The 12,865-nt window shown below is 45.1% G+C and overlaps 1 protein-coding gene across 1 annotated transcript in view; it reads left to right on the top strand.

Moving 5' to 3' along the window:
* The window catches only part of LOC126459310 (uncharacterized), an 86,093-nt gene that overhangs the window by 47,366 nt on the left and 25,862 nt on the right, over positions 1-12,865 (top strand). The window contains exon 4 of the mRNA XM_050095852.1: positions 8,753-9,245. Coding sequence (XP_049951809.1) covers positions 8,753-9,245 — 493 coding nt within the window. The remainder of the gene's footprint in view (positions 1-8,752; positions 9,246-12,865) is intronic.

The following is a 12,865-nucleotide window of genomic DNA, read 5'->3' as shown; positions in this document are numbered from 1 at the left end:
TGCCTTTGCAACTGATGACTGAATTTATTCTGAAACCATCCTAATTTAGATTTTTTGTGGTTTTCCTGAATCGCCTCAGCCTAATTGAGATTTTTCGTTATTTTCCTGTATCACCTCAGCTGAATATTGCGACAGCATCCCAAATACACTATGTGATCAAAAGTAGCCGGACAGCCCCAAAACAGACGTTTTTCGTATTAGGTGCAGTATGCTGCCACCTACTGCCAGGTACTCCATATCAGCGACCTCAGTAGTCTTTAAACATCGTGAGAGAGCAGAATGGGGCGCTCCGCGGAACTCACGTACTTCCAACGTGGTCAGGTGATTGGGTGTCATATGTCTGTACGCGAGATTCCCACACTCCTAAACATCCCTAGGTTCACTGCTTCCGATGTGATAGTGAAGTGGAAACGTGAAGGGACACGTACAGCACAAAAGCGTACAGGCCGACCTCGTTTGTTGACTGACACAGACCGCCGACAGTTGAAGAGGGTCATAATGTGTAATAGGTAGACATCTACCCAGACCATCACCCAGGAATTACAAACTGCATCGGGATCCACTACAAGTACTATGAATTTAGGCGGGAGGTGAGAAAACTTGGATTTCATGGTCGAGCGGCTGCTCATAAGCCACACATCACGTCGTTAAATGCCACACGATGCATCGCTTGGTGTAAGGAGCGTAAACATTGTACGATTGAACAGTGGAAAAACGTTGTCTGGGGTGACGAATCACGGTACACCATGTGGCGATTCGATAGCAGGGTGTGCGTGTGGCGAATCCCCGGTGAACGTCATCTACCAGCGTGTGTAGTGCCAAAGGTAAAATTCGGAGGCGGTGGTGTTATGGTTTTGTCGTGTTTTCCGTGGAGGAGGATTGCATCCCTTGTTGTTTTGCGTGACACTATCACAGCACAGGCCTACATTTTAAGAACCTTCTTGCTTCCCATTGTTGAAGAGCAATTCGGGGATGGCGACGGCGTCTTTCAGCACGATCGAGCACCTGCTCATAATGCACGGCTTGTGGCGGATTGCTTACACGACAATAACATCCCTGTAATGGTCTGGCCTGCACAGAGTCCTGACCTAAATCCTGTAGAAACCTTTGGGATGTTTTGGAACGTCGACTTCGTGCCAAGCCTCACCAACCGACATCGATACTTCTCCTCAGTGCAGCACTCCGTGAAGAATGGGCTGCCATTCCCCAAGAAACTTTCCAGCACCTGACTGAACGTATGCCTGCGATAGCGGAAGCTGTCATTAAGGCTAAGGGTGGGCCAACACCATACTGAATTCCAGCATTACCGATGGAGTGTGCTACGAACTTGTAAGTCATTTTCAGCCAGATGTCCGGATACTTTTCATCACATAGTGCATGTTCTTCCTTTCTCCGTACTTTTTCAACATAGCTACTGTATTTACGAAAACGAGGTAATCGCCTGATGCCAGACCGCAACAACGACAGCAGTAAATAGCACACACAGCAAATGTGTGGAAGATCCTTACTAGAAGAAGGGACAGGATAGTGGGACACACGCTGTGCATCCAGAACCTGGCCATGGAAGGAGCAATAGAGGAGAAAAATAGTATGGACAGAAAATGACTAGAATATGCAAAAAACAATTTATGTTAGGTGTGGTTACTACGAAAAGATTAACACAATACAGGAAAAGACGACGGATGGCAACAAAACTTTCGAAAGACTTAGGACTTAACGAAAGATAAAAGTTAGCTAAAGTCAGATGTACGGAAATCATAATTCATAGATTTAAATGTTTAACATTATAACTATCGAAATCTCATACTACACTGCTAAGCAAGACTTTGCGCGTCTGTAGAGATCAATACTTCACACAGCGTAGTAACGTTATACCTCCGCAGGCAGCGATATGATCTAATCTACACTTTAATCACTAACGCAATATTGAAATACCACGGGTATTTTTTTCCCGTTTGTGCTCATTATCTTTTGGTAACTCAGATTTATTCCAACACCATCAGTAAGACGCAGCCTTTTTTCCTGGCTTTCGGGAATTCAGAGCTGTTCCACATCTTGTGTCTGTGCTCTGCGCAGGATTTCTCTGATCAGTCAATAAATAACCTCACATTTATTCAACGTTAATATAGCACGGTTACTGTTATTACCTGATTTGCTTCTGCTCGCCGAAAAGGACCTGTGATCGGACGAGAACTCCAGCGTCAATCGCACCGTATCACTTAATGAAGTAACTTCTGCTTAGCGACACGAAAGCAGAAACTTCTCTACCCCATGTTACTCATGTGGCAGGCCACATGCTACATTCAGCTGTCTGTTTTTATTCGGACTACTGATGGGCGTCTGACACACTGCCCAAACTGCTAAAAAGCGGGCGAAGCTTTCACGAAAATGCTCTCCTTGGCATTTATATCATGGATTTTAGTCTGAGATTCCGCATTACATACATTCATACTTGTCTTCTCTCTCTTCTCTCTCTCTCTCTCTCTCTCTCTCTCTCTCTCTTCTCAGCGATCACAGGCCCTGTAGACTACGCGCTGCATAAACGATCTGCTTTCACCGCCTTCTATCTCTCGCAGCCTGTCTCCACCCTGTGGAAATTACTAATGCTGCGATGTCCTTCTCTATGTCATCTTTCCAACTTGTACGGTGTCGGCACAATCGTCTTGTTGCCTGGAGAGTTCCTTCAAATGCTTTCTTGGTGATTCTGTTGTTTTCCATTCTAGCCACATGTCCAGCCCATTGCAGACTCCTGCTTTTTAATTTCTGGATGATAGTGCGTTGCTTCATTAACTGATAAATTTCATTGTTCTTTCGAATTCTCCATACACCATTGTCCAACACAGGTCCGCAGATTTTTCTCATTACTCTTCTTTCGAAATCATTCAGTTTTTCTCTTTCATTCTTTGTAAGTGTCCAGCTTTCTTAACCGTACAGTACTATGGGGCAGATGATAGTGTTATACATCTTCATCTTTGTCGTGATTGACAAAGCTTTACTTTTCAGTGGGTTGCTTTGTGAGTACAGACATCTTGACCCTGTGGCTATTCTTTCATTTATATCCATTGTTATGATATTTTTACTGTTGAAACGGGATGCAAGGTATTTAAACTGGAGAACTTTTCTGAATTTAGAATGCTGGTCAATTTCAAAGTAAGGATTCGGGTTTATGACTCGATCTATTTCCATATATTCAGTTTTCTCTTGGTTAATCAAAAGCCCCATTTTGCTGGCACTGTGCCTGAGAGATCTGTACATGCGTTTCAGTTCTTCTTCAGTCTCACTTAGCAACACTATATCATCTCCATAAGCCAGGAGTTTTACTTCACTGTGTTCCAATCGGAGACCATGGTATAGATGTAAATTACTCTTCCGAACCACTTTCTCTAATGCAGGGTTGAAGAGGATACATGCAAGGGCGTCTCCCTGTCGTAAGACTGTTTTAATTGGAAAGGTGGGGGATATGGATCCTCTGAACTTCACGGCTGCCTGGGAGCCATCCGTGCACATTTGTATCATCCTAATGATTTTACTGGGTATACTAAATTCTCGTAATGTGTTGTAGAGGCTACTTCTGTGGATGCTGTCGTGATCATCAGTGATCCTAATATGTTATTTCTCTCAAATAACGTATTTTATTCAAACAGAGAAATTGAATTTAGATAAATTTTTGAATTTATAATTGTGATGTTTTGGTGCGGTGTGCTGCTGCATATCACATACGTCCATGGCTTTTAATCTGCAACTAGTATTTACAGGAGCAGATAGGGATATGCGTCTGGTGTCACATTATAGCTTCATCAAGGGACCTGTGCGAAACTTTCAGATTTTTATAGTTTTAAGTAATGGCAGTATTTGGAATAAGCGTAGTCGTTGGGGCAAGCGTAGTTGTGGGAATGAAGAGAAAACATCTAAGAAAAATTGAGCGAACGAAGTGAAATAATAATCATGATTTATGATGAATCCTTGTATACATTTAAATGTGTCTAAAAATCAGAATTCCATTCGGAATGTTTGTTCTGGCTTGTACGAAGGGCAGAGATCAGGGACTGTCAGTAGGACCACATAATCTATAACTTGAACCCGACAAACATTTTCAGCTACATTAAACAGGTTAGTCTGTAGTAGTAATTATTAAATCACAGTTCAAGGCTGCAATAACGAAATATGTTTGTAGTTTCGGAAAGTATATTCGCTTAAAAAAGTCAGCTCGCACGAAGAGCAGAGATAATTGACTACCGCAATGGTCACGGTTATTTTGTATGGCAGTGCTATATACAAATTATCTAGTTAATAAGTACTTTAAAACGAAGAAATTGTTATTTGTAGTAAGATAATATGAAATGGGAGTCTCTTATTCGTGATTAATAACTTACCTGCGTACAATAAAGGTATGAAGCTGGGCATTCATGATGTCCTATTGCCTGTGGTAGTTAAAAGTCTCTTTTATGTTAAAATATTTCTGCAGGTCGTACGTTTTGGTGCAAAATCAGTGTTCAATGTCAGAATCCAGTTAAAAAACATTTCTAACGATACGTCATTCGTCCCCGAACGATTAGTATGTATTGAGAAAAAGGGATGATGACTTGAGAGATAATACTCTGACGAAAAAAATCGCACACAAAAAAATAATTAATACAGAGTAATGAAATTCTGGGAATACATTTGTGTACGTAACATATTGAAGTGGTTAACACTGCAAGATTATAGGTTAATGTTAGTACAACATAAGCCATTGCAAGTGTGAAAGCCTGCACATTAGTAACCGGTACAACCGACAGGTGTTGAATGCAAGCTTGAAAACGGGCATGCATTATGTTGTACAGGTGCCGGATGTCAATTTGCGGGCCGGGGTTCCATGCTTGTTGCACTTGACCGGTTGATACCGGGACGGTTAATGCTGTTTGTGGAATACGCTGGACTTGTCGTCCGATGGTGTCCCATATGAGCTCGATTGGAGACAGATCTGGTGATCGAGCAGGCCGAGGCAAAATGTCGTCAGTCTGTAGAGCATATCTGGCTACAACAGCCTTATGTTGGAGAGCGTTATCCTGTTGGAAAACACCCCCTGCAATGTTGTTTATACGAGGTGCGATAATAAAGTAATGAGACTGATGTGAAAAAAATGATGCTTACTGTTTTAGTCAAGTTTAGTGTTGTCTCCTTCAAAGTAGTTCCCATCTGATTGCACACACTTTTTCCAGCGCTTCTGCCATTGATAGTAACATTTATGGAACTCATCTTCTGTAATACCCTCCAAGACCCTCGTCACAGCTTTTTGGACATCTTGTGTTGTTTGAAAATAGTGTCACTTGACCTCCGTTTTGACTCTTGGAAATAGAAAAAAGTTGCACGGAGCAATATCTGGTGAGTGAGGTGGCTGTGGTAGTACTGAAATTTGTTTTGAGGTTAAAAATTGCTGTACTGACAGAGCAGTACGGGATGGCGCACTATCCTGATGCAGAATCCAATTATCAGCAATGTTGGCACGGACACGAAGAATTCTTTTACGAAGTCTTTCTAAAATTTCTTTGTAGTAATATTGGTTAACTGTTTGTCCAGCAGGTACCCACTTTTTATGAACAATTCCCTTGGAATCAAAGAAGCACACAAGCATGCATTTCACTTTTGACTTTGACATGGGAGCTTTTTTTGGCCTGGGTGATCCCTTTGAACACACGTCTCTGGATCGTACTGAAAAAGCCAACTTTCATCACTAGTGATAATACGGCTCAACAATTTCCGTTTGCTCTAACAGATCAGCTGCCATTTTTCCGTGTTTCTCGCTGTTGTCGTGTGAGATTTTTGGGGACCATTTTTGCACAACTCTTTCTTATACCAAGATCTTCAGTTATTATTAGACAAACCGTTTCTCGATTGATGTTCATTTCTTCTGCAAACATTTTCACGGGTAATCTTTGATCAAATTGTGCGCGTTCACGCACCCTGGCCAAGTTGACATCCATCGATGAGGTTTATGGTCGTCCACTGCGGTCTTCATTTCCAACATTCGTTCTGCCTTCGCTAAACATTTTATGCTAACGAAAAACTTACCTCTTGATATAACCTTCTCTCCAAAAGCCTTATGAAGCTTACCGTAAGTTGTAATCCTGTTTTTACCCAATTTAACGCAAAAAGAGATGGCATACCGGTGCGTAATATTATGCGGCTCCATTTCCGTGACGAGAGACACAAACACGTGTTAACTTATTACAGCACAACTCACTACTGAGCAGTTGCATCGATGTGCCGCTTGGACTAGAAGCAGCTTATAGACCAAGATCAAAGATATTGTGCCTACGCAAGCGTGTAGGGTTGCCACATCTCGCAAAGAAAATCAGTCTCATTACTTTAATGTCGCACCTCGTAAATGGCACCACAACAGGTCGTATCACCAAGCTGACGCACACATTTGCAGTCATTGTGTGTGGGATAACTAGGAGAGTGCTCTTGCTGTCATATAAATGCCACCAAAGACTGTAGCTCCAAGTGTAGGTCCAGTGTGTTTAGCACGCGGACAGGTTGTTTTCAGGCGCTCACATGACCTTCTAACCAACACAAGACCATCACTGGCACCGAGGCAGAATCAGATTTCATAGCAAAACACGAAAGACCTCCACGCTGCCCTCCAGTGAGCTCTCGTTAGACACTACTGAAATCGCCAATGTCGGTAGTTTGGGGTCGGTGGAATGCACGCTACAGACCGTCTGGTTCGCAGTTGTCCTTGAAGTAACCAAACTGTAACAGTTCGTTGTATCACTGAGGTGTCAACTGCTGCTCAGATTCCTGCTCTAGACGCAGTGCGATGCGCCAGAGCCACACGCCAATCACGATGGTCTTTCCTCTGGGCAGTACCACGTGGCCGTCCGGAGCCCGGTCTCCTTGCGTCTGTACATTCTCACGATCACCGCTGCCAGTCACGTACAGTGCCAACGTTCCTGCCAAGGCTTTTAGCAGTATCGCGGAGGGAACATCAAACTCCTTGTAGCCCTGTTACACGACCTCGTCGAAACAGTGAGGTGTTGATAATGGCGTCTTGGTCGCCTAACATCAACTCACCACGTCCAATCTCAAGGGTAAGCAGGGCTCACGACCGTTACAGCGTGTATTTAAAGCAAACATGATTTGCAACCTCATAGCGACGGTGCTGGCGCCACTCTTACGCAATTGATGCGAAAACTGAATAGAGATCACCAACTTTGATTTGTTCCGCGCAACTCCTCTTTGGTGTCGTGATTTTCTTTTTCGCCGCTGCCCCCCTTCTAACAGCCGTGTACCGCAAGTCTCTAGAGGAACGAAAGGTGCCACATGATTGGAAAAGAGCACAGGTAATACCAGTCTTCAAGAAGGGTCGTCGAGCAGATGCGCAAAACTATAGACCTATATCTCTGACGTAGAATTTTAGAACATGTTTTTTGCTCGAGTATCATGTCGTTTTTGGAAACCCAGAATCTGCTCTGTAGGAATCAACATGGATTCCGGAAACAGCGATTGTGTGAGACCCAACTCGCTTTATTTGTTCATGAGACCCAGAAAATATTAGATACAGGCTCCCAGGTAGATGCTATTTTCCTTGACTTCCGGAAGGCGTTCGATACAGTTCCGCACTGTCGCCTGATAAACAAAGTAAGAGCCTACGGAATATCAGACCAGCTGTGTGGCTGGATTGAATAGTTTTTAGCAAACAGAACACAGCATGTTGTTATCAATGGAGAGACGTCTACAGACGTGAAAGTAACCTCTGGCGTGCCACAGGGGAGTGTTATGGGACAATTGCTTTTCACAATATGTATAAATGACCTAGTAGATAGTGTCGGAAGTTCCATGCGGCTTTTCGCGGATGATGCTGTAGTATACAGAGAAGTTGGAGCATTAGAAAATTGCAGTGAAATGCAGGAAGATCTGCAGCGTATAGGCACTTGGTGCAGGGAGTGGTAACTGACCCTTAACATAGACAAATGTAATGTATTGTGAATACATAGAAAGAAGGATCCTTTATTGCATGATTATATGGTAGCGGAACAAACACTGGTAGCAGTTACTTCTGTAAAATATCTGGGAGTATGCGTGCGGAACGATTTGAAGTGGAATGATCATATAAAATTAATTTTTGGTAAGGCGGGTGCCAGATTGAGATTCATTGGGAGAGTCCTTAGAAAATGTAGTCCATCAACAAAGGAGGTGGCTTACAAAACACTCGTTCGACCTATAGTTGAGTATTGCTTATCAGTGTGGGATCCGTACCAGATCGGGTTGACGGAGGAGATAGAGAAGATCCAAAGAAGAGCAGCGCGTTTCGTCACAGGGTTATGTGGTAACCGTGTTAGCGTTACGGAGATGTTTAGCAATCTCAAGTGGCAGACTCTGCAGGAGAGGCGCTCTGCATCGCGGTGTAGCTTGCTCGCCAGGTTTGGAGACGGTGCGTTTCTGGATGAGGTATCGAATATATTGCTTCCCCCTACTTATACCTCCCGAGGAGATCACGAATGTAAAATTAGAGAGATTCGAGCGCACACGGAGGCTTTCCGGCAGTTGTTCTTCCCGCGAACCATACGCGACTGGAAGAGTAAGGGGAGGTAATGACAGTGGCACGTAAAGTGCCCTTCGCCACACACCGTTGGGTGGCTTGCGGAGTATAAATGTAGATGTAGATAAATTAATGCGATACAGCGCCATCGTTTCCACCTCTGTCCCTATAGTCATAGACACATTACAATATTTTGTTTTGATGTGCCGTTATCGTTTTGTGTTTCAGGCGCAGGGTCTCGTGACGCCGTCGGATGCTGATGATTTCGAATGGCTGCTCGCGGGGCTGCCCGTTTCCTCCCCGCCGGCGTCAGTACCTCTGCCTGTAACGCAGCCGCCGTCGTATGGCTATGGTCAGGGACCGAACTACGGGCCGGGGTACGGCCTTGTTCCAGGGCAAGCATACGGAACAGGGCCGGCCTTCGGCACAGGGCAGGGTTTCAACGTCGGCCAAGGCTACGGCTATGGCCAAGGTTTCGGCATTCCACAGACAAATCCATATGCGTACCAACCTGACTTGCTTCCAAATAGGTCGGGCGCAGCTAACCAGGGGACAAACACAGTCGCCACCCAGCCGATACCCAACGTAGTGCCGAACGCGGCTAATGTTATCCCAAGCGGCTTAGGAAACCTCGGAGGAATTGGACTGTTTCGACCTGCCGGCGGCGCGCCTCTCTTCCAAGGAACTTCCACATCATCTTCATCCTCCTCAGGACCAGGAGGTAAGACAGCGACTCGCAGTGCAGTCGGTAAGAGAATAAATCTGGAGAAATTATTGTGTGTGTTTTAATGTACACTGCTGGCCATTAAAATTGCTTCACCACGAAGATGACATGCTACAGACGCGAATTTTAACGGACCGGAATAAGATGCTGTGATATGTAAATGATTAGATTTTCAGAGCATTCACACAAGGTTGGCGCTGGTGGCGACACCTACAACGTGCTGACATGAGGAAAGTTTCCAACCGATTTCTCATACACAAACAGCAGTTGACCGGCGTTGCCTGGTGAAACGTTGTTGTGATGCCTCGTGTAAGGAGGAGAAATGCGTATCATCAAGTTTCCGACTTTGATAAAGGTCGGATTGTAGCCTATCGCGATTGCAGTTTATCGTATCGCGGCATTGCTGCTCGTGTTTGCCGAGATCCAATGACTGTTAGCAGAATATGGAATCGGTGGGTTCAGGAGGGCAACACGGAACGCCGCGCTTTATTCCAACGGCCTCGTATCACTAGCAGTCGAGATGACAGGCATTTTATCCGCATGGCTGAAACGGATCGTGCAGCCACGTCTCGATCCCTGAGCCAACAGTTGGGGACGTTTGCAAGACAACAACCATCTGCACGAACAGTTCGACGACGTTTGCAGCAGCATGGACTATCAACTCGGAGAGCATGGCTGCGGTTACCCTTGACGCTGCATCACAGACAGGAGCGCCTGCGATGGTGTACTCAACGACGAACCTGCGTACACGAATGGCAAAACGTCATTTTTTCGGATGAATCCAGGTTCTGTTTACAGCATCATGATGGTCGCATCCGTGTTTGGCGACATCGCGGTGAACGCACGTTGGAAGCGTGTAATCGTCATCGCCATATTGGCGTATCACGTGGCGTGATGGTATGGGGTGCCATTGCTTACACGTCTCGGTCACCTCTTGTTCGCATTGGCGGCACTTTGAACAGTGGACGTTACATTTCAGATGTGTTACGACCCGTGGCTCTACCCTTCATTCGATCCCTGCGAAACCCTACATTTCAGCATGATAATGCACTACCGCATGTTGCAGGTCCTCTACGGGCCTTTCTGGAAACAGAAAATGTTCGACTGCTGCCCTGGCCAGCACATTCTCCAGATCTCTCCCCAATTGAAAACGTCTGGTCAATGGTGGCCGAGCAACTGGCTCGTCACAATACGCCAGTCACTACTCTTGATGAACTGTGGTATCGTGTTGAAGCTGCATGGGCAGCTGTACCTGTACACGCCATCCAAACTCTGTTTGACTCAATGCCTAGGCGTATCAAGGCCGTTATTACGGCCAGAGGTGGTTGTTCTGGGTACTGATTTCTCAGGATCTATGCACCCAAACTGAATGAAAATGTAATCGCATGTCAGTTCTAGTATAATATATTTGTCCCGTTTATCATCCGCATTTCTTCTTGGTGTAGCAATTTTAATGGCCAGAAGTGTATTTATGGGCCTGACATACAGACAGCAGGTTTAACATTTCAACATTATATGGGTGTTTGATCAGCACCACATCCAAAGCCTTCGCATAATAATTGAGTGTAAACATTCCATATGTCGCTGTTAACAATTTTTATTCATTGCGAATGCAGTATATTCAACAATTATATAGGGCACCTGTTTGTTTTCATGTTTAAAACTAAACTAACGATCCTATCCTCAGGCACAAATGGAATCCGCAACTCAAGTAGGAAACTTGCCGTAATAAACCACACTAAAAACCTTCAAAAAACCCTTTATATGGCATGCTCTATGAGCTACTAAATATTTTACCACTACTTCAGAAATAGCATATAATTCGTTTCGAGAAAGGAAAAATGAACTTTGTACAGGATGGTTACAAAGACGTGACAAAGGTCAAGGGGTACACCATGATACCATGTCGGACCTCCTTTTGTCTGGCGTACTGCGGCAGCTTGACGCGACATGGACACAGCAAGTCGTTGGAAGACTCCTGCGGAAATGTTAGGCCATCCTGCCTCGATAGCCGTCCATAATTGCGAAGGTGCAGGATTTTGTGCACCAATTGATCTCTCGATTAAGTCCACAAATGTTCAATGAGATTCATGTTGGGCCATCTGTGTGGCCAAATGATTCTCCCTAACTGTCCAGAATGTTCTTCAAACCAACTACAAACAATTGTGGTCCGGTGACATGGCGCCTTGTCATCCGTAAAAATTCCATCGTTGTTTGGCTGCAAATGGTCTCCCAGTATACGGACGTAACTATTTCCAGTTAATGATCGGTTCAGTTTGACCAGAGGACGCAGTCCATTCCATGTAAACATAGCCCACACCATTACGTAGCCACCACCAGTCTGCACAGTGCCGTGTTGACGACTTCGGTCTAGAAAATCAGAATTACTTTAATACCTTCAGCTGCTAACGGGCATTGATATACATCAACGGAGACAGGTGAAAATGTGTGTCCCGACCGGGACTCGAACCTGGGATCTCCTGCTTACATGGCAGACGCTATATCCATCTCTCTTTTTTTTCATTTTGTTCGATATAGTTCGTTGCATTTGGTCTGGGCGGACGTCACAAGATATCCGTTCATGTTGATCGTTGATTCTTTCACTCAGTTTTTTTATTATAGAGAGCATGCAGCCCTCTGACCGAACACGATGAGCTACCGTGCCGGCGAAATGATGATGAAGAACAGACAACACCCAGTCCTCTGCCGGAAATTGAACCCGGGTCCCCTGCGTGGTAGGCGGTAACGCTACCGCTACGCTGCGGAGCCGGACTATCCATCTGAGCCACTGAGGGCACAGAGGATAGCGCGAGTGCAGGGACTATCTCGCGCACGCCTCCCGCGAGACCCACATTCTCACCTTGTATGTTCACACACTACATTCGTAGTGTCCCACCCCAACACACTCATTACTCGTAGAAGACATTCTTACCAAGTCCCGTAAGAGTTCGAGGAATATGTGTGCATCCGCACAGAAGAAGAAGGTCGTGGCCGGTGTTGCCAGAACTATATACTTATATGGATATGGTGTCTGTTCTTTCGGACATGTCCGAAAGAACAGACACCATATCCATACAAGTATATACTTCGGTCCAAGGCTTCGTGGGGTTTGCACCACACTCGAACTCTACCATCAGCTCTTACCAACTGAAATTGGGACTCATCTGATCAAGCCACTGTTTTCTGACGTCTGTGGTCCAATCGATATAGTCACCGAGCACAGGAGAGGTGCTGCAGGTGATATCGTGCTGTTAGAAAAGGCAGTCGAGTCGGTCGTCTGATGTCATAGCGCATTAACGCCAAATTTCTCCCCACTGTCCTAACGAATACGTTCGCCGTACGTTCCACATTGATTTCTGCGGTTATTTCACTCACTGTTGCTTGTCTGTTGGCACTGACAACTCTACGAAAACGCCGCGGGTCTCGGTCGTTAAGTGAAGGCCGTCGGCCACTGCTTCGTTCGTGATGAGAGGTAATGCCTGAAATTTGGTACTGTCGTCACACTCTTGGGCTGTGCACCTCGGAATGTTGAATTCCCTAATGATTTCTTAAATGGAATGCCCCATGCTTCTAGCCCCAGTTATCATTCCACGTACAAAATCTCTTAATTCCTGACG

Source organism: Schistocerca serialis, chromosome 1, assembly GCF_023864345.2.
Source record: "Schistocerca serialis cubense isolate TAMUIC-IGC-003099 chromosome 1, iqSchSeri2.2, whole genome shotgun sequence".
Lineage (NCBI taxonomy): Eukaryota > Metazoa > Arthropoda > Insecta > Orthoptera > Acrididae > Schistocerca > Schistocerca serialis.
The sequence above is the reverse complement of the archived record's forward strand: the minus strand, read 5'-3'. Positions and strand labels throughout refer to the sequence as shown.